General features: G+C 49.4%; 1 protein-coding gene across 5 annotated transcripts; it reads left to right on the top strand.

Annotated features, from left to right (window-relative positions):
- The first annotated feature begins 718 nt into the window (after nt 1–718).
- SIDT2 (SID1 transmembrane family member 2) lies at nt 719–21,705 on the top strand. Of its 5 annotated transcripts, XM_036745049.1 has the most exons (28): nt 719–1,429; nt 3,876–3,997; nt 4,508–4,672; nt 4,784–4,829; nt 5,283–5,384; nt 5,524–5,607; nt 6,038–6,137; nt 6,374–6,439; nt 6,781–6,874; nt 7,328–7,380; nt 7,728–7,739; nt 8,185–8,256; nt 8,745–8,816; nt 9,057–9,119; nt 10,133–10,239; nt 10,669–10,742; nt 10,870–10,936; nt 11,479–11,552; nt 11,665–11,788; nt 12,282–12,399; nt 12,951–13,087; nt 13,531–13,639; nt 14,236–14,312; nt 14,859–14,905; nt 15,323–15,428; nt 16,380–16,490; nt 19,971–20,084; nt 20,321–21,705. In XM_036745049.1, the coding sequence occupies exons 1-28, from the start codon at nt 1,247–1,249 to the stop codon at nt 20,381–20,383; spliced, it is 2,562 nt and encodes an 853-aa protein (XP_036600944.1). In that variant the 5' UTR covers nt 719–1,246; the 3' UTR covers nt 20,384–21,705. The 5 variants fall into 5 exon arrangements, with proteins under 5 accessions (XP_036600944.1, XP_036600945.1, XP_036600946.1 ...); XM_036745050.1 differs by lacking the exon at nt 7,728–7,739 and having other exon boundaries at nt 720–1,429; XM_036745051.1 differs by lacking the exon at nt 9,057–9,119 and having other exon boundaries at nt 720–1,429.
- Nucleotides 21,706–22,259: the final 554 nt, after the last annotated feature.

Below are 22,259 nucleotides of genomic sequence, written 5' to 3'. Positions count from 1 at the left end.
GTTCCTTACCAGGTTTTCCAACCGGGCCCACCCCACCCCACCCCACCCCACCATGGTTAAGTGGCTTCCCCTGAAGAAATAAAACACGAGGGGAGATGTAAAGGGCTAAATTGCAAGCTCAGAAGTAGGGACCATGTATTGTTTATCTTGGTATTTTAGCCTTAGCACACAGTGGTACAAATTTAACAAATGTTTGTAGAATAAAGGCTGTTCCCAATTTGCAGCCTGTTACTTAAGGAGGAGGGAGCACAGCTGTGTGATGGCGCACTTTGTAACTCCCCTGCCCCCCCCAATTCTGCCTCTTACTCTGAATCTCCTTTCTCCTTCCCTGCTGCAGAGGTCATTATATTGAAACTCATTTGTTCCCATTTGTAAAGTAGCCAGGGAGAAAGTGTGTACATTTCGGATAGGACAGAATTCATTAACAAGATGCTTAGCGAGTCTTCTTCAAATGATATGCCTATTCTAATTCGGACGGAAAGGTGATGATCGATATGGTCAGTAGGCTGGACAGAGCAGCAGCAAAAAGTGTAGAAATGGGGGAGGGGAAGTATCAGATTTTCACATCCTCAAAACTGGTTGGCTGCGGTCCCTTTAAGGCCATGCCAGGGACCTGTCCCTTTAAATCTGTGTCAGTTTCCCCTGACGTCAGCCTGCCGGCCGCACTGGTGTTTACAGCCCGGGCCGAGCTGGTTACTTTCTGGAGTTCTGAATGCTGGCGACTGCCGCGTCCTTCTGGCCTTAAAGGGGCCGCACCCCCACGGAAACCGCCCACCCCTCTTCTACCTTTCTACGCCCCTCGCTCCCGGCCCCACCCCCTCCTCGAGTGTCTGCTGGCTCGCTCCTAGCTGCGGTCGCTCCACTCGTCTTACCTCCCCCGCCCCAGCTCCTCTGTGCCAGCCGGCTAGTCCGTCTGCTCTCGTTCCACCTGGTTTGGGGAGGGCAGTGGGGTCGGGGAACCAGACGAAGCCCCTCCCAAAGTGCTAAACCCAGCCCAGGTGCCCCTTCCCCAGAGTTCTTCACTCCCCCCCTGCCCCTTCCGTCCCCACTCGGGGGCCCCTGGGAGCGTCTCTGCTTCTTCAGGGAGGGGGCATTTCCTAATCTCAGGCCGGGGTTAAAGTTCTGGTCCTGGTGAGATGCTGGAAGCTGCAGCCAGAAGCTCATCGCCCCTTCGAGGTGCTGCGCTTCCCGCTGCCGCCACCGTCGCCACTGCCGCCTCCACCGCCACCTCCGCCCAGCCGGGGCCATGTTCAGCCTGGGCTTGCCCTTCCTGGTACTCCTGGTGGCTCCAGCCGAGGGCAACCTGGGGGTCCTGGGGCCCAAGAACGTGTCCCAGAAGGAGGCCGAGTTTGAACGCATCTACAATGATGAAGTCAACAGCGAGCTGGTCAATATCTACACATTTAACCACACTGTGACCCGAAACAGGGTGAGGAATTGGGGTGCTCTGTGTGGGCGCCCGCGTGCGTGTGTATTTAGGGTTGGTGGTTTGGGGATGGAGGACTAGGGAGGTCATCCCTCCAGTATCTAGGAGGTAATGCAACTGCCCGATCTTCTCCCACCAAAGTCCTGCTCATCGTGTCCCTATTCTTGGACCCCTGCTGTATACCCCCAACTCCAGATCATAAGAACTAAGGGCCTTAGGGTTCTTCTTGCTTAATCCCTTCTCCTTTCCTCCTTCCCCCCCTTCCCCCACTTATTGTTTTCCTTGTGTGCTTTTTTTCCCCTGAAGCTATAAAGTAAGGAGTTTCAGAAGTCGCTTCATTCTCCTCCATTTGTTATCATCTTTCTTTCAAGGGGGCACCCACTTGGAGAGGTTGAGCAGGCCTTGCTGCTCCCAGGCCTTAAACTCATAGTTGAGACCCTCAGCCTGACCCTAGGCATGTGGGGGTACCCTGATTGATATTGTTTTGTTCCAAACAACCCAAGTAGACGTGTCAGACCCTGAGTTGAAAGGTCACTCATAATTTAAGATTAGGTAAGTTACTTTCCTAGTCCTTCCAGGCTGACATATGTTGGGGGCTGCCCAGGCTACTGTCTTTTTTTTTTTTAATTTCCCACTCTTTTCCATACCCCTGATGATCTACAACTCTCCGAAGAAAGCCAGCTAGCCTTGTGGGGTAGGGTTGAGGACTCACTCAGGAGTAAGGTAGGGAGAAAGAACTAGCTTAACTAGGGGAGAGTGGAAACAGAACTTGCTGAGGTTTGGCCCATCCTGGAAACCTTTCCTCTTCCCAAAATCCTTAGACCACTCTATTGCTTGATTCTCAGGTATTCATGAAGAGGTCTTTGTACAGTGCCTGGCTCCAGGTGGAAGCTTTATCAATATTATCTGAATGCATGATGACCTACTGTTTGAACCCACCTCGGAACCTTGTGGCCTGGGGGCAGAGCTTAGGAGGTGGGGTTTCTGGAGCTCCTGAGAATGGAGGAAGTTCCTTTTCTAAAATGTTGGCCTAGTCTCTTCCTCAGTGGAGCTACCTCCCTCACCTTTAGTCTGTCAGAGCTATGAGATAGGACTGTGATTCTCAAAGTGTGGTCTTGGGGACCCCTGAAGGGTTTGCAAGGTCAAAACTTTTCATAATAATGCTTGGATCATTTAATTTTTTTAACATGGTAAATATTCATAGTTATAACCTACATAAATAAAAGCTATGGGGAAAGGAGTCCTGAATAATTTTTAAGAGTATAAAGTAGCCCTAAGCCCAAAATGATTGAAAACTGCTGAGATAGAGAATGGAGCCTATTAACTTTTTGTTTGTTGGTGAGAAAAAGAGACAGCTTAGTTTCTGCTGCTGGCTGGGACTTGCCTCCAGAAAATTGTTCCCTGAATTCTGTACTCTTGTAGCTTTTCCCTACTCAAACTAGTAGTCTGATTTCTGTTCAACCATGAGTTCACTCCAGGTCTGGTAGGGCAGCTCTGGGTTCTACCTCCCTGGGAAATGGGGATTCTCATTGGGTGGGGGTGGGGAGGGAGGTGCTCTTCTCTCTGTTACAGGGCTTGGGTTCTACTAACAGAATGACAGCTATCTCCTGTTCTTTCTCTCCTTCATAGAGCCCATGAGTTTTCTTTGGCATCCTCCATATTACTGAGAGTCTTTCCATTTTACAGATGGATAAACAGAGGCTTAACTTCTGGGGTAGACTAGCTTGTCTGAAATCAGTGAGTCAGAGGTGGAGTTGGGGTCAGAAATTAGGTATCCTCTGTGCTAGTATTCATCAGGCTAGTTGTTAAACAAGAGTTGCCTTTCTGGTACTTTGGTTTGTAGGGAGGAGGAGGCTGTTAAGAGTTCCAAGATTCTTAACCTGGGAGAACTGCCCTCCCCCCACCCCCTTACTTGGTACACTAAGAGTTCTACAGTATTCTTATTCATCCCCTAGAGACAGGATGGGCCTTGTTCCGTGAAGCTTGCAGCCTCACTCAGACTTGCCCTCTTAGGACTACTGGATAATATCTGACATTTGCATAGCACTTTACAGATCACAGCACACAGTATTTTTGATCCTAATCAACAGGCCTGTGACATAGGTAGTACAAGCTTCACTATCCTCATTTTACAGATGAGAAAACCAAGGAACAAAGAAATTAAGTGACTTGTTCAAGTTCATGCAGTTAGAAAGTGGCAGAACTGGGATTCACACCCAGATCTTCTGACTCCAAATCCAGGGTGTTTCCACTATACTAGAACTGCCTCTGCATCAGTGAAAAGGACAGCCTTGGCAGAACCTTCTCCTGCAAGACTTTCCTGGGGTCTTTCCTGCCCTGCCTCCTAGCATTGGAAAAGAATAGCCGTGTTTGTATGAGAAGGGGTCTGAACTTAGTAGGTAGGCAAGAACCGAGGGCTGGTCTGACTAAAGAACACCTGTCTCCATAGACTGAGGGTGTGCGGGTGTCTGTGAACGTCTTAAACAAGCAGAACAAGGCACCCGTGCTGTTTGTGGTTCGACAGAAGGAAGCTGTGGTGTCCTTCCAAGTGCCACTGATACTTCGGGGGCTGTGAGTATGATTTGGGAGCTGATCAGGTCGGGGAAGGGACCCTCCCCCAGCAAGGGGAGCTGACATCCCCACAGAAGCTTGGAGAGGTCCTAATGTCTCTCATTCCCTACCTCACCTAGGAAAATGCCCATGCTCTTGCAGAGGCTACTAGGCGAGTGTCCAAATCTCTCACTTAGGGGAGTTTTCTACTCCCTCCTACCACGGGAGGAGCTCCCTGTGATGGCCAAAGCACCTTCTTGCCCCGAACTCAGGCACTAGTACACCTAGAAGAAAGAGAGCATTTGTGGGCCCCAAGCCTGGAGTTGGGTGGGGCAGACTAAGGGTTAGGGGTAACCAGATCTGGGGAAGAGGATTGTCCAAGTTTCCCTACCGACCTATGTCTTCCCCAAAACCCAGTTCATCTGGGCCAGACTTCCCCTCAAGAGGGGGCAAGCTAGGTGTCCTCATGGATTTGGTTGGGGGAGAAAAAAAACAGCTATGCACTAATTCCCCCTCACCCTTGGGCCACAGCTACCAGCGTAAGTACCGGTACCAAGATGTAGCTCGCACCCTCTGCCAGCCACCCACCAAGAGTGAGGCTGAGGTCCAGTTCTTCTACGTGGATGTGTCCACTCTGTCATTGCTCAACACCTCTTATCGGCTGCGGGTCAGCCGTATGGACAACTTTGTGCTCAGGTTTGAGACGGTGGGGTGGCATTGCTGGGAGAGGAAGGGGAAACCTTTCTGGGGGACCCAGGAGTTGACTGGTGGTGGTTGTTGGGGGGACCTCTTCTTTCTGCCCCACAGGACTGGTGAACAATTCAGCTTTAACACCACTGCAGCTCAGCCTCAGGTAAACTCATTCAGTTAATCTTCTTTACTTATGAAACACTTTAGCATTGTTGTTGGGAGTACTGAGTATACAGAGGCTCTGCCTTTAGGGTCCCCACAAATCTTCTGGTTTGGGGTGAGTTGGGAAGTACTGGGTGCAAAGGGGTCAGTTTAGAAAAAGCAAGAAGTCTGTTGGCTGTTCTGCTTCTTGTAGCGGCCTGCTCTCTGGAAGGGGAACCTGTTGACCTGCAGTAGAGTGGACCCCTGAGGAGCTCTGGGTCTGGGGGATAGGGTGGAGGTAGAGTGGTGGTCATTGGTTGTAGGGTTGCTTTTCTTTATCCTCTTAGAGTTTTCACTTGGAATCTGACACCCATAGAGCTCATATAGTTAATGCTATTTTAGGGAGGATTGGGGGCAGGGGGCTACTGGGAGAGCCCACGTGAGGTAAGTCTGTCTGCCCTGTTCTGCTCTTTAGTACTTCAAATATGAGTTCCCAGAAGGAGTAGATTCAGTGATTGTCAAAGTGACTTCCAACAAGGCTTTTCCCTGCTCAGTCATTTCCATCCAAGACATTCTGGTAAGTGGGCCCAGACCATCTACTTTTCTGCCAATGGCAAATGACATCCAGAAATAAGGGTTATAAGGCTCAGCCCCTTAATTATCTTTATTCTTTAACATCACCACCACCGTCCCTCTCCCTCTCATCCGTCTCATAGTGTCCCGTCTATGATCTGGACAACAATGTGGCTTTCATTGGCATGTACCAGACAATGACTAAGAAGGCAGCCATCACTGTGCAGGTAGGGTGGACCACCTGGACGTTGAAGGGCTATGACCAGATGGGTTTTCTAGGCAACTTTCCCTAATTGTTATTCCTACCATTACCGTGACTTTGCCTTCTCTCCCCCACTCTTCCTTTGTATTCATACACATACATACCGGTTGAGTACTGACCCATCTGCTGGCTCTTTTTGTTTGGCCCAGCCCTTCCCTGGGTTTCTTTCGTGTGGATGTGAAGACCCTACAATAGTTCCCGTCTTTTTCTGTAAAAACAAGAGAAATCAACCTCTCTTCCCCTCTCCCCTCAGCTTTCCCTGGCTGTCTTTTTTCCCATCCATTATGGTGTGAGGTAGCAGGTGACTGGGTGGGGAGGGAAGGGCTCTAGGGCTATGAATGAATGGTACCAGGTACCTGATGAAGGTCATTTCTTTGTGTCCGGGATGTCTATAGCGGAAAGACTTTCCCAGCAACAGCTTCTATGTGGTGGTGGTGGTGAAGACCGAGGACCAGGCCTGTGGGGGCTCCTTGCCTTACTATCCCTATGGGGAAGGTACATTCTGTGCTCTGGACTGGACTTGGTAGGGAGGAGGAGCTGGGATGGTCTGGGGTTTAACAGGTGCCTGGGAAGCAAAGGAACTTGGATTTTTACCTGAAAACCTTGGGTTGTATAGGGGAAGGGAGGATACAGAACGGTGGGGGTATCAGCCTCTCTCCTGCCTGGTCCCCTTAAGCCTCAGGCCAAGCTCCAGGCTCCCACTACCGCACTGATTTGACTTTTACGTCCAGATGAACCGGTTGATCAAGGGCATCACCAGAAAACTCTGACCGTTGTGGTGTCTCCAGCAATCACGTGTGAGTCTGGGTGGCTGGGTGGTTCAGTGGGTAGGGCCAGGCTTAGCCTGGGCTGTTTTATCACTAATTGTCTCTGGGGCTTTGGGGATAGGCTTGGGGATGGATACCTCCTGTATGGACATTAAGCAGGGGTGGGCAGGGAAGCAGGATACCATCTCCTATGCCTGCTTGGAACTTCTAGCCTTTGAGAATACAGGGAGAGAAAGGAAACTGTAACCATTCCCTTGCATGTGTATCCACTTAAAATGCTTGGCTATAACCCTCCACCACAGTCCTTTCCAGTAGCCTTGTGCTAATCTATCACGTCCCGCTGCTACCCCCTCCCATTTTTTTCTTCCCAGCCGAGGCCTATGTTGGGGGCATGCTCTTCTGCTTGGGCATTTTCCTGTCCTTCTATTTGCTGACCGTTCTACTGGCCTGTTGGGAGAATTGGAGGTGAGCTGGGGGCTGATTGGGCCAGTCACTGCTCAGCCTTTCGATGGCAGTCTAGCAGGCAGTTGGGCTTGGTCAGGGAGATTTCACCCTGTTCCCTTTCACTTCCCCCTGCCCTGCTGATCCCACTGTGTTCCTTCCCACCCTGGGGGATGGCAGCCACCCCCCATCCCCCAAACTCCCCTAAGACAAGCTGAGCTGTGATGAATAAGAGAACAGATGGCCCATAGTCCACAACCCCCCCAACAAAGAGAGAATAGGAGCTTTGGTTTCTCTTCTGGTCATCTCTCCTAAGACCCGTGCCTTCAGCCTAGAGAAGCCCAGGTTTAGGTGAAGGAAAGGGTCCTAGACAACAGCACCTGATTTGAGGAGGGTAGAAAGAGGGTCAGCAATATAGGGTAGGAGGGATCTTGAACCTGGACTCCACTGTGTAGCCTCCATGATCTTTTTCTACAGGCAAAGGAAGAAGACCCTGTTGGTGGCCATGGACCGTCCCTGCTCAGAAAGCGGTACCTCTTGAGGCAGTGTTTTGGGTGGGCTAGGTGGAGAGGTGACTGATTCTCTAGGCCAACAGGTCTGGGCCTGAGAAGCCAGTCTTCTGGCCAAAGGGAACTGACACCATTTTTCATAGATTTAGACCCAAGGATAGGAGGTTATGTTCTCTTCTACTTCCTGTCTCCCCCTTGAAAAACCTAACTACTACTTGATTTAGTCTTTTTTGTATCCTGCTGGTCGTCTGTCTTTCAGTCTGTCCCAGGCCTCCAGGCCCACAGTTTCACAAGTTCGTAACCTTTCTCTCTTTCTCTCTCCCCCTATGCCCAACAATCTTCTCTCCTGTTTGTGACCTTCTCTTCAGCCTCTTTGCTTGGTAAGCTACAAGTGCTGGGTGGGGTTAGGGCCTTGGGCTTCCAAGGAATCAGGATCAGAGAGTGGGGGAGGGAAGCATCAGGCTTTGCACATTGTATGCACTCATTAAGTGTTGGAATGAATGAATTATGACTAGGTGGAGTCTGGGGAGTCTTGGTGCTGTCCATTCTTCTGTTGCCAGGACCTCTGACCTTCTCTAGGGGAAGATAAAAACTGGTAACCCCTTTTAGGATAATAGGGTATTTGATGAGGGGAATAGGTGGGACCAGCAGGAACACAGGAGTTTTTGACTGGCTGACTGTGTGATTATTTTTTTTCCCTGAAGCTCCAAGCCTCTGTCTCTAGGCTTATTCTGCCTGTCCCTGGCCCCTTCTGTCCCTGTCGTATCCAGGTCTGGGCCTCTGACTGCTTAAGGTGATGAACAGGCTTGATTTTCTCCTTTTCAGGTCACCCTCGAATCTTGGCTGAATCCTTCCCTGGCACCTCCCCTTATGAAGGTTACAGTTATGGCTCTTTCGGTAGGTGCTTCCCAAAGGCTCCTCTGACCACCCCCCCTCCCCACCCCTCAACCTGGCTGTCTTTGGCCATTCTAGGCTGGCTTCTCTTGGGGCAAAGGTTCTTAACCTGGGGTTGGTGAATTTTTCTTTTTTTAAAAAATATTTTGAAAACTGTATTTCAGTATAATTTTCTCCTTTTGTAATCCTATGTATTTTATTCCATGCATTCAAAAACATTTGAGAAGGGGTCTGTGGGCTTCACCAGGACACAGAAAAGGTTAAGAACCACTGGGGCCATGGTGATCATCCTTTATCTCCCCAAAGGGGTAGACAAAAGCTGCCAGCTGCCATTTAAAAAAATCTCCATCATCTCTCCAGCCTAGAAACCTCTGAGGAAAAAAATGTCATTCCCATGCCCAAGCTGCCCCATCTCTGGGACTTTCTTGAAGATTCCTCTCCACTGCTAGACCCCATACCCTCTCCTCTCATTAGCCTCTTGGTCTCCACAGAGAATGGCTCAAGTTCTGCAGATGGAGCAGTAGACAGCACTGGCTCTGTGGATGTCTCCTACAGTTATTCAGGTGAGTGTGCCAGGTGGGGATGGGGGCAGAACTGGTGCCAGGGCTGGTATTGGCTAGGCCAGAGGTGAAGTGTGTGTCTATTCAAGGAGGTCCCTTACTCTTCCCCCTCTCCTCCAAGCAGTGGCATTAGGGCATGGCCTGTAATTCTCCATATCTCCCTCTCCACCTTCCCCATCCTCCTTGGTCTGGTCTCCACCTCTTTCCTGGACCCTTCCCTGTAACTCTCCCTTTCCTTTGAAGGACACGACCAGTTCAAGCGACGTCTCCCCTCTGGCCAGATGCGGCAGCTGTGCATAGCCATGGGTAGATGTGGGGGAGAGTGCTTGCTTTGCCAATCAACTCCTGCCTGTGGTGGGCACTGAGTCTGGCTGGAGCCTTGGCCTGGCTTGGGATCGCCCTATCTTTGGGGCTGGGAAGATACCCAGGGGATGCCCTGTTCGCATATGTTATCATGTAATACTTATGATAACTGATCCTCTGTGTCTTTTGAGAGAGGTTGGCATTTTTCCTTGATAGTGGCAGAGTGAGTGGGTGGGCCGATACTCAGGTCTTTGTTACCCTCCCTCTGTCACTTCCCAGGACAGTCCCATCAGGGGTTTCTGGGCTGAATTTGCAATGTTGGGTCAATGCTGCCTTGCTTCACATCATCCTCATTCTCTGGCCAGCAGAGGGAGTTGGGGCTGGGCTAAAGAGGATCCCAACTAGGCAATGAAGAGAATCTCTTGCCTGCTGTGGGGCCCTTACTTAGCTGGGTCTGTGGCCTCATGAGACGGCCTTGAGGGACAGTCAGTCAGTAAACATTTAGAGTAGTTTTTTTTTTAAGTTGGGGGTGGGGGTGTCCTCCCCCAGTAGCCTTTCTTATCTGTCAGCTCAGGGGACACTGGATCTTTAACTCCCCCAGTGCCACAGCCCTACCCTCTCAAAACACACAGAGCCGGTTGGGCCTCTAATCTGCATGATGCCTCTCGGAAATCATCCCATTGTCTTAAACCTGAGATCAGCTCAGGGTCCCTGGTTTGGCCTGTCCTAGCTCTCCAGGGGAAGTCAGAGATGCTATGAGATCAGGGCATGGGCAGTAATCTGCCTGACCTTGTCTCTCCCCCCTCACTCTCATGTATCCCTCATGTACCACAAGGGAAATAGGACACACAGGTTTCCCTGTACACTGAGCTTACCTCAGTCTCCCTGTCCTAAATCCTCCAATTCACCCCTTCTACCACTTTGTAATTTCTACAATTGCCCCAGGTGGGCAGGGGCCAGATTTCAGGGGTCCTGCCACACACCTTAGCGCTCTCTTACCTTTCTTCCCCTCCTAGACCCAGTGGGCAGCCGACCTCGGCTGGATTCCCTGAGCTCGGTGGAGGAGGACGACTATGATACGCTTACTGACATCGAATCCGACAAAAACGTCATCCGCACCAAGGTCTGAAGCTGCTCTCATTGGACATTTCTGGCCCCAGGTCCCACAGATCCTTAGAGTCCTTAGAGGGAGGCTCCTGCATAGGGATCCTCCAGCAACTCCCCATAGAGGGTAGAGCCTAAGAGCTCCTATATGCTGTCTCCGTCAGGCCTCCAGTTTGATGCTGGAGGGGCTCCTTTGGGGAAGGAAGTATTGGGCAAGTGTTAACCCTGATACTGATTGCAGTTAACTCTTTGATGGCCACACACACTTAAGTTTTTTTTCTTGGGCAGTGGTCCATCCATAAAGGTGGGTAAGAGCAGGGCAGGCAAAGCCGTTTAAAGGTCCCAGCTTTGTCCTTACCCTTTACCACCCTCAAGAGCTTCCCCAAAGATCCTGGGTGCAGCTGACCTCCAGCTCTTCCCTCTGTCATCTTTTCTTGTTCCTCCTCAGCAATACCTGTGTGTAGCAGACCTGGCCCGGAAGGACAAACGGGTTCTACGGAAGAAGTACCAGATTTACTTCTGGTGAGTGGAATGTATGCCTGTTTGTTTTCTGGGAGGGGCATGGAGAAGGGGCAAGGACTTGTGTTGGGGGTGGGGATGGTTCTCTTCTAGTCTTCTTCATTCATTGAGCATCCATCCTTACATACAGGAACATTGCCACCATTGCTGTTTTCTATGCCCTCCCAGTGGTGCAGTTGGTGATCACCTACCAGACGGTAAGAGGGGCAGAGTCTGCTTGCTCCCCAAACCCTAGGCCTCTTGACTTCCTCAGCTATGCCCCAGAGATGGGAATCCTTTTGACAGATGCTTGCCTGGTTTCCTTTTGACACAAGTTCTAGAAGTGGGGAGAGCAGGGGGAGGGAATAAGCATTTATTAAGCGCCAACTATGTACTACACACTTTACAAATCTTATCTCATTTCATCCACCCACTTGTAGAGGTCTCACTAATCATACTAGTGATTCTGTGAGCATCACACCATGCTCACAGAAAGAACCCACAGGTTTTCAGCTATACTCACAGAGAGAGAGAGAAAACACACACTCCCTGGTAGTCATGTTGTTTACAAATAAGGAACCAACGACAGCTGTGTACGTCTAGGGTTGACAGGGTATTGGTGTGTTGGGGGCTAGGGTGTCTCTTGACCTCAGCTGGAGTCAGGGAGGGATGGGGCTGGGCTACCTCCTCGCCTAGACTCTGAGTTAAATTTCAATCCTCAATCCCTCCCTGTTTTTCTTGCTCTCTGGGATGGCTGCAGGTGGTGAATGTCACAGGAAATCAGGACATCTGCTACTACAACTTCCTCTGCGCTCATCCCCTGGGCAACCTCAGGTAGGGGGGATATTGGGGGAGGCAGACAGAGGAGGGAGTAGCTGGAGGGTGGGGCGGGACAAGGGAGGCTGAGGCAGCTCCTCTGTGTCACACTCATTGACTTCCGCCCCAGCGCCTTCAACAATATTCTCAGTAACCTGGGTTACATCCTGCTGGGGCTGCTTTTCCTCCTCATCATCCTTCAACGAGAAATCAATTACAACCGAGCCCTCATGCGAAATGACCTTTATGCCCTGGTGAGAACCAGCCCCTCCCTCTCCCCTCTCTCTGGCTCCTTACCCGGTGTCACCCTAGGGATCTCACCCCTCACCCTTAGTGAGAGATAGCACTCCTCCGTGACTGTTGGCTGTTTACGTGCTCAGTGATGCCTCCCTGGCTCAGCCCCCGACCGCCATCAGCCTTGGTAGCTCCTCTTCCCCCGTCCTCTTTTCCAGGCCACTGTCTTTACCTTTAAATCAGTCATTCTTCCTGTCCGTGCGGCCTTCCCTCATCCTTCTCAGCCCCTTGACTTCAGACCCTCTAAGGCCCTTATAGTACAATGCTGCCATATTGTCTCACGTGCGTTTGTGTCTGACGTCTCTCTCAGACTGTAAGCTCTCTGAGGGCAGGGACCATTTAACCCTCTCATTGCCTAGCGCAGCACTCTCCACACATAGTAGGCGATTAATAAATGCGTGTTGTTTCTCCTTTCTGTTCACACTCCAACCCTGGACTCTTTCTTTGGACTAGGAATGTGGAATCCCAAAGCACTTTGGGCTTTTCTACGCTATGGGGACAGCCTTGATGATGGAGGGACTGCTCAGTGCCTGCTACCATGTTTGCCCCAACTATACAAATTTTCAGTTTGGTAAATCCTCCTTTTCACTTCCAGAGGACCTGCATATGTATCTGTGTCTTTCTTGGTCTTGCTTTTGTTTTAACCAAACTCCCCATCTGTTAGGTGGGAGCCCCCAGGATTCAGCCTTTTAGGGAAACGAGCGTAGATATCCTCCTGCGGCACAGAGAACAGGCCGCCAGACCTGGCGAGGGACTCTTCTCTCTTCTCATAGGATCTTAGGATTTAGAGCTATAAGGGATCTTGGAGATCACCTAGTCAAATGCCTTCATTTTACAGATGAGGAAACTGAGGCCCAGACAAGGTAAAGTGATTTGCTAAAGGTAACACAGGTACTAGGTGGTAGAGACAGCTGCTACTCTGAATGGCACCCCAGAGGAGACAGTTCCTGGAAGGCAACCTTAGGAGTGTGTAGAGCCCCCCAACAAAGTCCTACCTACCCAATCGCTGCTAAGTGGTGGCAGAGAGGGAGCAAGGAGACCTCAGCCTAAGTGTGGTAGGCTTGGACAGACCCCCTCCCCGCCCACCCCAGTTTGGAGGTCTAAAGCTTGCTCTTCCTGCAGACACATCATTCATGTACATGATCGCGGGGCTCTGCATGCTGAAGCTGTATCAGAAGCGGCACCCTGACATCAACGCCAGCGCCTACAGCGCCTACGCCTGCCTTGCTGTTGTCATCTTCTTTTCTGTGCTGGGGGTGGTGAGCATCTCCCCCCACCCCCAAATTGGCCTCCCTCCCTCTCCTTCCTGCCTTTGAATACCACTGTCTTTTCTGCCTCCTGTCCCTAGAGACCAGATTCCTTCCCCTGTTTCTCCCTCAGCCCTGGAGGTAAGAACATTCCTAGGTCTCATCTCTTGGGGCAGCTCAGACATGATTATGCCCTCCTGGCTGGACCTTTAGCCCCATGGTGGCAGGTACCCTGAGGAATCTGGAATGTAGATTTCCCCTCTATCCTTTGCTCATATACTCTTCTCTCTCTGTCACTCCCTCCATTGTCTCTCTGTCTTTTTCTCTCTCTTCCTTCTTTCTCTCTGTCTCCCTCCCTTCTCTTTCTTTCTGTTTCTCTCCTTTTCCTGCTTTCATCTCTGTCTCATATATATATACATTCTGTTGCCCGCCTCCTCCCCTCCTGCCCCAAACAGGTATTTGGCAAAGGGAACACGGCGTTCTGGATTGTTTTCTCAGTCATCCACATCATTGCTACGCTCCTGCTCAGTACTCAGCTCTACTATATGGGTCGTTGGAAGCTGGGTAAGGAAATTGCCTGGGGTGAGAATTGTGATGATAGTAAAGTAAGACATTGTCCATGGGGGCAGAGAGTGTGAAAGACAAGACTGGTGTGTGGGGAGAAGGGTGGATGAGACAGAAGGAGACAGGGAGACGGAGAAAGATCCTTCTCTGTCTTTGTCTTTGGGTATTTGGGATTGAACACCTTTTCTGTTTTATACATATTATATTAATATTACACATATAGTAGGGAATTCCTTGTAAGGAAACTCTGTCAGAACAGATCAGCAACTGTTTTTTGCAGCTTACAGCCTTAGAGAGTCATGTGGGCTATTGAGAGGTTTAAGTGACTTGTCCATCCAGGGTTACATGGCCTGTGTGTACCAAAGGCAGGACTTGAAACCAGATCCTCCTGACACTAAGATCCACCATACTACGCTGTCTCTCAAAGCACTATATAAATGTGAATTGTTATTGTCCCTCCCTGTCCCCACTGCTCAGGAACCACAGAGGGTCTTAACATTGGCTGTGAACTTAGGTTATAGGCTTTTAGTATGAGGAAGGATGCCTCTCTGCGGCCTCAAACATGGCCTTCCGTGTAATTTTGTCCCTTCTTGCAGATTCTGGGATCTTCCGCCGGATCCTTCATGTGGTCTACACAGACTGCATCCGGCAGTGCAGTGGACCACTGTATGTGGTACGTGCCCAGGCTCTACTTCCCTTTCCTCTCCTGAGCCCTTGTTACATCTGCTCCCTTTCTGGGGGCGTAAGGGATCGGGGGCACCCGTAAGCATTGGGTAGACCTCTGTTCCCTGTTTCTGTTTTCACCTCTCTCTAGCCATCCACGTTGTTGTCGTCGTTATTATGACTGTTCAATGACTGTACCTAACATTTGTACAGGTGTTCCAAAAGTCTTGGTGCCATTTTAAGCTTTAGTAAAGCTTATTTTAAACAGCTTTAAACTGCACCAGGACTTTTGAGTCAAGTATACTGCTTTAAGGTTTGCAAAGCGCTTTTACGTATGTATTTTATCTTTTTGATCCCTATGGTCACTCTTGTCAGGTGACTGTTCTTACCCCCACTTTACTGAGGAAGAAATTGAGGTTGAGAGAGGTTAAATGACTTGTTCAGAGTCACAGGACTAGTGCCTGAGGCAGGATTCAAACTCAGGCTGCCTCTTTATCTACTGAACCACCTAAAACCTATCTCTGTCTCATTGTCCCTGGGGTTTACTTCTCTCTAGGACCGAATGGTGCTACTGGTTATGGGCAACATCATCAACTGGTCACTGTGAGTCCAGATATGCAGCTGGAGGGCATGGGCAGGTGGCAGTCAGATGGGCTGGGGGAGGGGGGACACTTAGCCCAAGACCCTCCCTGTTCCTCCAACTCATTAGGGGAGTAATGAAAGGTCCCTTGCTCCATCCTGGATACTGTGTTTCCTCTGCCCTTGGGTTTGAGGGGAGAAGGGTAAAGTAAAGAAGCTCCTTCCCCCGCCTGTTAGTGGATGGGTACCAGATGTTCTGAGGTCCCCCTGGCTGCCCCTCGTTCTGAGGGTATCAGTTGTGGGCTTGGAGCAGCGGCCCTGCCTCAGCCCCAAGTTCTAAGGAGAGTGCTGAGACTGACGTTTGAGTGCATGGATGTGTGTGTGATGGGGGCAGGGGCTGGCCATGGATCTCTGCCTTCTTAGCCTCTTCCCTCCCCGCAGTGCTGCCTACGGGCTCATCATGCGTCCCAATGATTTTGCTTCCTACTTGCTGGCCATTGGCATCTGCAACCTTCTTCTTTACTTCGCTTTCTATATCATCATGAAGGTAAGTGGGGGGTGGGAGGGATGAGGGAGTGAGGAGTTTCCTCCCTCTTAACTTCTGTGCGTCCCTCAATGCTTTGACATAAAAGTGGGCCAGGATTGCAGGCCCTGGGCTGGTCGCTGGGGGAATGCAGCAGGGGCGGGAGAGAAGGGGAGACGTTGGTGCCACTTGTATGCCAGTCCTTCCTAGTGTCATTTTTATTCCTCTGTGCCCATAATTGCAACAGTTCAGTGAGAAGATAGAGCAGAAAGCTAAGAAAAGATCCCTGACCTATAAGGACTTCTAGTCTCATGGACCATGGCTTAACGTTTATGGAATACCTAAGGTTAAGACAATGTATGCTAAGTGCCGAAGTGGTACAAACAGTTATTGGTGTAGGAGTTCAGAGGAGGAGGAGATCAGTGAGTCCAGGACTGTGAGTTTAGTTCCCTTTGAAGCCCACAGGGCCTGGCCGTGGGCAGGAGTCTGGCTTACCCAGAGGAACTTCCATCTCATTAAATGCCTAGAGGTGGGAGGTGGGGAGAAGAGGGTTGGAGGATCTTAATTAAGCACCGATGATGTGGAAGGGTTCTGCTTAGCTGTGGCCCCTAACTTTGGGGACCTCACTGTCATCTGATGGGGGCCAGTGTGGGAAATGGGGGATACCATTGACATGTAGCATGGGTACACAAGACAGAGGGAGTTGAATGTGTGTTGAGCCCAGAAGCCAGAAAGGCTTTTTTTCTGGAGGAGGTAAGATGTTGAACTGAATTGTAAAATAAAAGGACAGAAACAGGTCAGGTTTTGCCACATGTGGAGAGACTCACCATTAAATAAAAGCTCAGAGGAAGGAGTGCTAAGAACAGAGACTCTGGAAAAGGGGGCTAAAAAGGCGTGCTGTTCAGGGCCCCCCCAGACTCCAAGTGCCCAGGTGGGCGCTGCTCCTAACTCCCTTCCCATGGCTTCTCGCTTCAGCTCCGGAGTGGGGAGAGGATCAAACTCATCCCCCTCCTCTGCATCATCTGTACCTCGGTGGTCTGGGGCTTTGCCCTTTTCTTCTTCTTCCAGGGACTCAGTACCTGGCAGGTGAGTGAGTGAATGCCTGGCCAAGCAAGGGATGGGAGTGGGGAAGCGGGTGACAAGACCTAGGCTCCAGTGCTCACTGTGTCTTTGACCGACTAGCTTCATAACCCTAAGCAAGACCTCTTGGTCTTTTCTCATCCATATCTATATCAATGTGTTCATAGCTCTAGAATACGTGTCTATAATAGTGAGCAGTAATAATAAGCAGCATTTATAGCAATTCAATATCTGCAAAGTGCATCATGTAGATTATCTCCTTTGGTCCTTGTTGTTTTCATTTTACAGGTGAGGAAACTGAGGCTGAGTGGTTAAGTGATTTGTCCAGGGTCACACAGCTAGTAAAGGTCTGAGGAAAGATTTGAACTCAGGTTCTCCCGAGTCCAGGACTCTGTAAAATGAAGGGTCTGGGTAAGCTAAACCCAAGGATCTCTTCCAGCTCTAAAAGTCCACAGTTTTATAATTCTCAGTGTCACTGAGTGTTTACTATGTGTCTAATGCCATTCTACTCCAGCCAAACTCTGGCCCATTTGCTGTTCCCTGTATACATTCTGAAACCTTTGCCCAAGACTCTTCCTTGTGCCTGGAATGCTGTCCACCTCGCTGTTACCACAGAGGATCGCTGCCTTCCTTCGAGTTCCGACTCCTCCCCAGGGCCTTTCCTGATCTGTCTGCTGGCAGTCCCATCCCCACCCCCAATACTTTGTATATATTTTGTGTGTACATATTGTTGAATCCTTATTTTTTTCTCCTAATTAGAATGTAAGTTCTTGGGGACAGGGACCAAGAAGTCTTTGTGCCTAGCACTTAGCATAATGCCTCTTGTATAGTAGATGCTTAATATATAGTAAGCTTGTTGAGTGAGTGCCTGAATGAATGTGAGGGATAAGGCATGGTCCCTACCCTCAGGGTAACTAGAGAAAATGGGACTCAACTAGGAAAAGATATATAATATTAATAATAATTAAAGGTAGTGTATGTTAAGGGCAAATGTCAGGAATGGACCCTTAAGAACCAGTTACGCAGAGGAGGGAGAAACTTTTTTGGGCTAGAATGTTAAAGGAAGCCTTCAGAAAAGTAGTGGAATGTGCTTATTTCTAAAGGTTTTGGGGAAAATTGTATATTCAAAGAGGAAGGGAAATGTTATCTCAAGCCTAGGAGGTCGAGTGAGTGCTTTTATTCTATCTTATATGATATTTATATGCATTTCTTATCTACCATCCTAGGCTCCCTAAGGGCAGGAGCTATGCTTAGTTTACCTTTTTTACCTTATTTGGAATGGAAAAGAGGCATTGAAAAGAGGTTCAGTGTAACCCAAGCATTTATCAGGCTATACAGTGTGCTGGTTTCCTGGTCCCATCCCCTCCTGCCTTCTCTACCAGTTGCATCCTTAATCATCTCCCTATCTCACTCAAATCTTCCACCTCTTCTTGTCAACTACTGCCTTCAAACATGTCCAGGTCTCCCCCATCCCTTAAAGAAAACCTTTACTAGATCCTACTCCCATCCCCTCAAGCTATTGCCCTGCATCTCCCCTCCCTTTGTCATCCAGACTTCTTGAATAAGCTGTCCCCACTTCCTGCCTCCCCTTCCTGTGCTCTCGCTCACATCTCTGCCTGGCTTCTGAACTTAATCAGTCTGCTGTAAGTTACCAGTGATACCTTCTGTGCTTAATCCGATGGTCTTTTCTCAGTCCTTAATCCCTCTTCAGCTCTGTGCTGCACTCCACACTGTGAACCAGCCCCTTCCCCTTCTTATCTCTGGGTTTTCAGGACACGACTGTCTCCTGATTTTCATGTCACCAGCCTGACCACAACTCCGTTGCCTTTGCTGGCTTATTATCCATGCCATGTACCCTAACAGTAGGTGACAGAGTGCCTAACGTTCTGTCCTGGTGTTGATGGCTCCCAGATCTAGATATCTAACCCTCATCTGCCCTTTGAGCGTCAGTCTTTTATCATCAATTGCTTGTTGGACATTCACAATCCTGGATGTCCCAGAGACATCTTAAACTCAGTGTGTCTAAATCTGAACTCATTATCTTTCCCCCAAATCCTCCCATTAGTTTAGGCCTTCATCGCCCCTTGTCTAAATCATTTCAACAGTCCCCTTATTGGTCGGTCTCCTTCAAGTCTTTCACCATTCCAGTCCATCCTCCAAGCTGTTGCCAAAGTAATTTTTTTAAGCACCAGTCTAACCCTGTGACTCCTCTACTCAGCCAGTTTCAGTGGCTTCCTATTTATTACCTCTCAGATAAAATGTACACTCTTCTGTTTAGGTTTTAAAGCTCTACAAAACTTGGCCTCCACCAATCTTTCCAGTGTCCAGTGGGCATTACTCCCCTTCCTATACTCTGCAGTCCAGGCACACTGGCCTCTCTGTTCCTCACTCAAGACACTCCACCTTCCATCTCTGTTCCTTTCTATTGATGGTCTCTCCATTCCTGGAATCCCTTCCTTCTCTGCCTCTCTTCCTTTAAGATGAATTTCAGGCACGTCTTCTTCGTGGAGCCTTTCCTGATTCTCCCTAAATGTTAGTGGCTTCCCTCCCAAGCTGTCTTGTATTTAGTGGCTATGTGTGTGTATTTCTCAATTTTATGCCGTATATATTTTTACATGTACTTGTCTCTCCCGTTAGAATGTGAAGTTACTGTGAGGAGGGATTGTTTCATTCTGTCCACTCTAGGTACCTAGCACAGTGCCTGGTACATAGTAGGAATTTAGTAAATATGAGTTGGTTCATTGATTGATTGATAAGGGTCATCATGGTATAATGGAAGGAGTACTGGACTTGGAGTCAGGAGGACTTGGGTTCAAATCCTGCCTCAGATACTGTATGACACTGGGCAAATCACTTAATCTCTTTGGACCTTAGTATCTTCATCTGTAAGTAAAATGAAGAGGCCAGATTGATGACCCCTAAAGATCCTTTCAGCTCTGAATCTTTGATCTAGCTGTATGTTGGGCAAACTATATCATGGCAGAGTGGACAGAGAGCTGGCCTTCATATCCTACCTACACACTGGCTTTGCCACTTTGGGCAGGTTACAATATCTCAGTGCTCCAGGCAACTCTTAACTCTGAAGTGCAGAACAGAACCAGCTGTTGATCTTCATTGATCAATGGAGTTCCCCATACCAAGGAAACCACAGACTGAACTAAGGGGCACTAAATATATACACAGATAAAGATGACAGAAGCCAACGGACATGCATTCTCCTGGGGGGAAAACAGCATGTACCCAGATAAGTAAATAGAAAATATATATACACACAAAGGAACTTTGTTCGGGGTGGGAAGAAGAATCTGTGAAACCTGTAGCATGATAGGCTATGGAAAATGAGAGGGAAGAAGGGGTCTGTGGTTCTGAGGTTTCCAGCCTGGGTAACTGGAAGAATGTTGACTGAAGTGGGAGATAATCCTTACCTAAGGAGTTGTGGGCATGTGGTGACAGCTAACCCTCCCCATCTCTATCCTTATTCCCCAGAAAACTCCCGCTGAGTCAAGGGAGCACAATCGTGACTGTATCCTGCTCAATTTCTTTGATGACCATGACATCTGGCACTTCCTCTCCTCCATTGCTATGTTTGGGTCCTTCTTGGTAAGTATGGCATTGCTTACCCCATTCCACAGGCTGGGCACAAAGTGGAGGAGAGTTGGTGCAAAGAGCTGTCCTTAGAGTCTAAAGACAACGGTTTTGAATCTCCGTTTTGTCACTTACCGGACCTGGGTCTGCTATGGAATTCTCCTTTCTTCCTCCAAGTACTCTCTAGAGTGCCCCCTACCCCTGCCCTCATGTGTGAGCGAAGGCTCTAGCCTCTTTCTCTCCTTCTTCAGGTGCTGCTGACTCTAGATGATGACTTAGACACGGTACAACGGGACAAGATCTATGTCTTCTAGTGGATGCCGCAACCCCCTCTCCCGTGGCCCTTGAAGGAGCATAGCTAGGCGTAGGGCAGGGTTGTTTAGGGCCTTCTGCCCAGTGCCTCAAAGTGAGAGGACAGTTTTTCTGCCTAGCTCCCTAGGATGGCATTGGGACATTCATGGGAGGGACAGTCATGTTCTCTATGTAGCTGGACTCTGCCTTTTGCCTGGGGAAAAGAGGGGCTGGGCCACCTAGGGGCCTGTGGCCTCCCACCATTTGAACTTTGGCCAAACTCGCTGCTTTCTCCTCAGTGTTTGGGCCCCTCAAAGAGCCTGTCTCTTCCAGGGTTCCTCCCCTTCTCCTGTGGGGAGCCCTCTGTATTGGAGCCCTAAATCCTCCTTTCTCTTGCAGTTCTGGATAAGGGCCAGAGCTCGATTTTCCGTCCAGCCCCAGCTCTTTTAATGTGTATGTTGAATCCGAGTAAGGGTCTTCTAAGCTGCTATCCAGAGCTGGGTTTCCCTGGTTTGAAGGGGGTGGAGGGGAGAACTGAGAAGCCAGGTGTCTGATGCTAAAACCAGAAAGGGGTCTGGGCCTTATGGCAATTGTCTGCTGACTAACTCCATGGGGGTTGGTTGCTGATGTGGGTTGGGATTTTCTGGGGGATTTTTTTCTTTTTTAATGAAGATGAGAGAGCTTAGGTTATGGGTTACCTTTGTGTAGCCCTATGGCACTTGGAACTGAATAGCTTAAGAAAAGCTCTATCCTTCCCCATGATGAGGTTGGTGGAGGACAGGCTGCCTCTTCCCTCCTCTCTTTACTTTCTGTCCCCTGGTGCCCTTGTGCCTGCCAAACCCTCGGGGGGTTTCCTCAGTGCCATTGCTTGCCCCCAAGACCAGGGGTAGGGGATAGGAGGGTTACAAAGAACATAACTCATTCCAGCCTCCTACAGTGCCTATGTCTAAGGGCAGTGACACACACACACACACACACACACACACACACACACACACACACATATATATATATCTTGGAGTTTACAGTGAGTCTATGTAGCTCACACTCCAGCTCTGGGTCAGTACCTCCTGCTGGCCCTTGGCTGTCTCCCACCTGCCCTCCCTGATCTAGGTGCCATGGTAGGAGAAGAGGGATGAGATGGGGAAAGGGGCTAGGCCTCAGGGTGTAGGAACTTTTTTTTTTTTTCCTGGATTCCCAACTTTGTTCTTACAACTTTCCCGGGGAGTCATGGAGGTCTTTTTTTTTTTTTTAAATACCTTTTATGTCTATTTCCACATCATGGTGGAATCTCTGTTTTCTATGAATGACTGCATTCAATTAAAGGAATGACCAGATGCACAAACTGGGCTTCTTTTGCTTACCCCTCCAGGGCTGGATCTAGTGGGAAGCAGAATATAAGGTAGAGGAGCAGGGAGGGAGGGTGAGGCAGAATTGGAGAAGGAGGCCAACTTGAAAATCATAGACAAGTTCAGCCCCAGGAGAAGGAGAACCGCCTTTGTGATAGTGGGCACTATAGTCATTGTGGGTGGCTGGGTGGCACAGTGGATAGCGTGCCAGGCCTGGAGTCAAGATCTGAGTTCAAAATCCAGCCTCACATTTAAGAGCTGCCACTGAACTCTTTGCCTCAATTTCCTCATCTGTAAAATGAGCCAAAGAAGGAAATGGCAAACCCTCCAGTCTCTGCCAAGAAAAGCCCAAATCGGGTCATGAAGAGTCAGACATGACTGAACAACAGTCACTGTACTTAGTCCCTAACCATTCTTACCTCCCAGCTGGTTCCTAGGATCTTTTATAGGCTGAAGTTGATGGTGGAGGAGTATTTTTGAAAAATACTCTCATTTAAAAATTTCTTCCCAACTTCCTCCTTAGCCCCCAAGCTCCCACACCCCCAGTAAA

The sequence above is a fragment of the Trichosurus vulpecula genome, chromosome 2 (assembly GCF_011100635.1).
Source record: "Trichosurus vulpecula isolate mTriVul1 chromosome 2, mTriVul1.pri, whole genome shotgun sequence".
NCBI classification, from domain to species: domain Eukaryota; kingdom Metazoa; phylum Chordata; class Mammalia; order Diprotodontia; family Phalangeridae; genus Trichosurus; species Trichosurus vulpecula.
The sequence above is the reverse complement of the archived record's forward strand: the minus strand, read 5'-3'. Positions and strand labels throughout refer to the sequence as shown.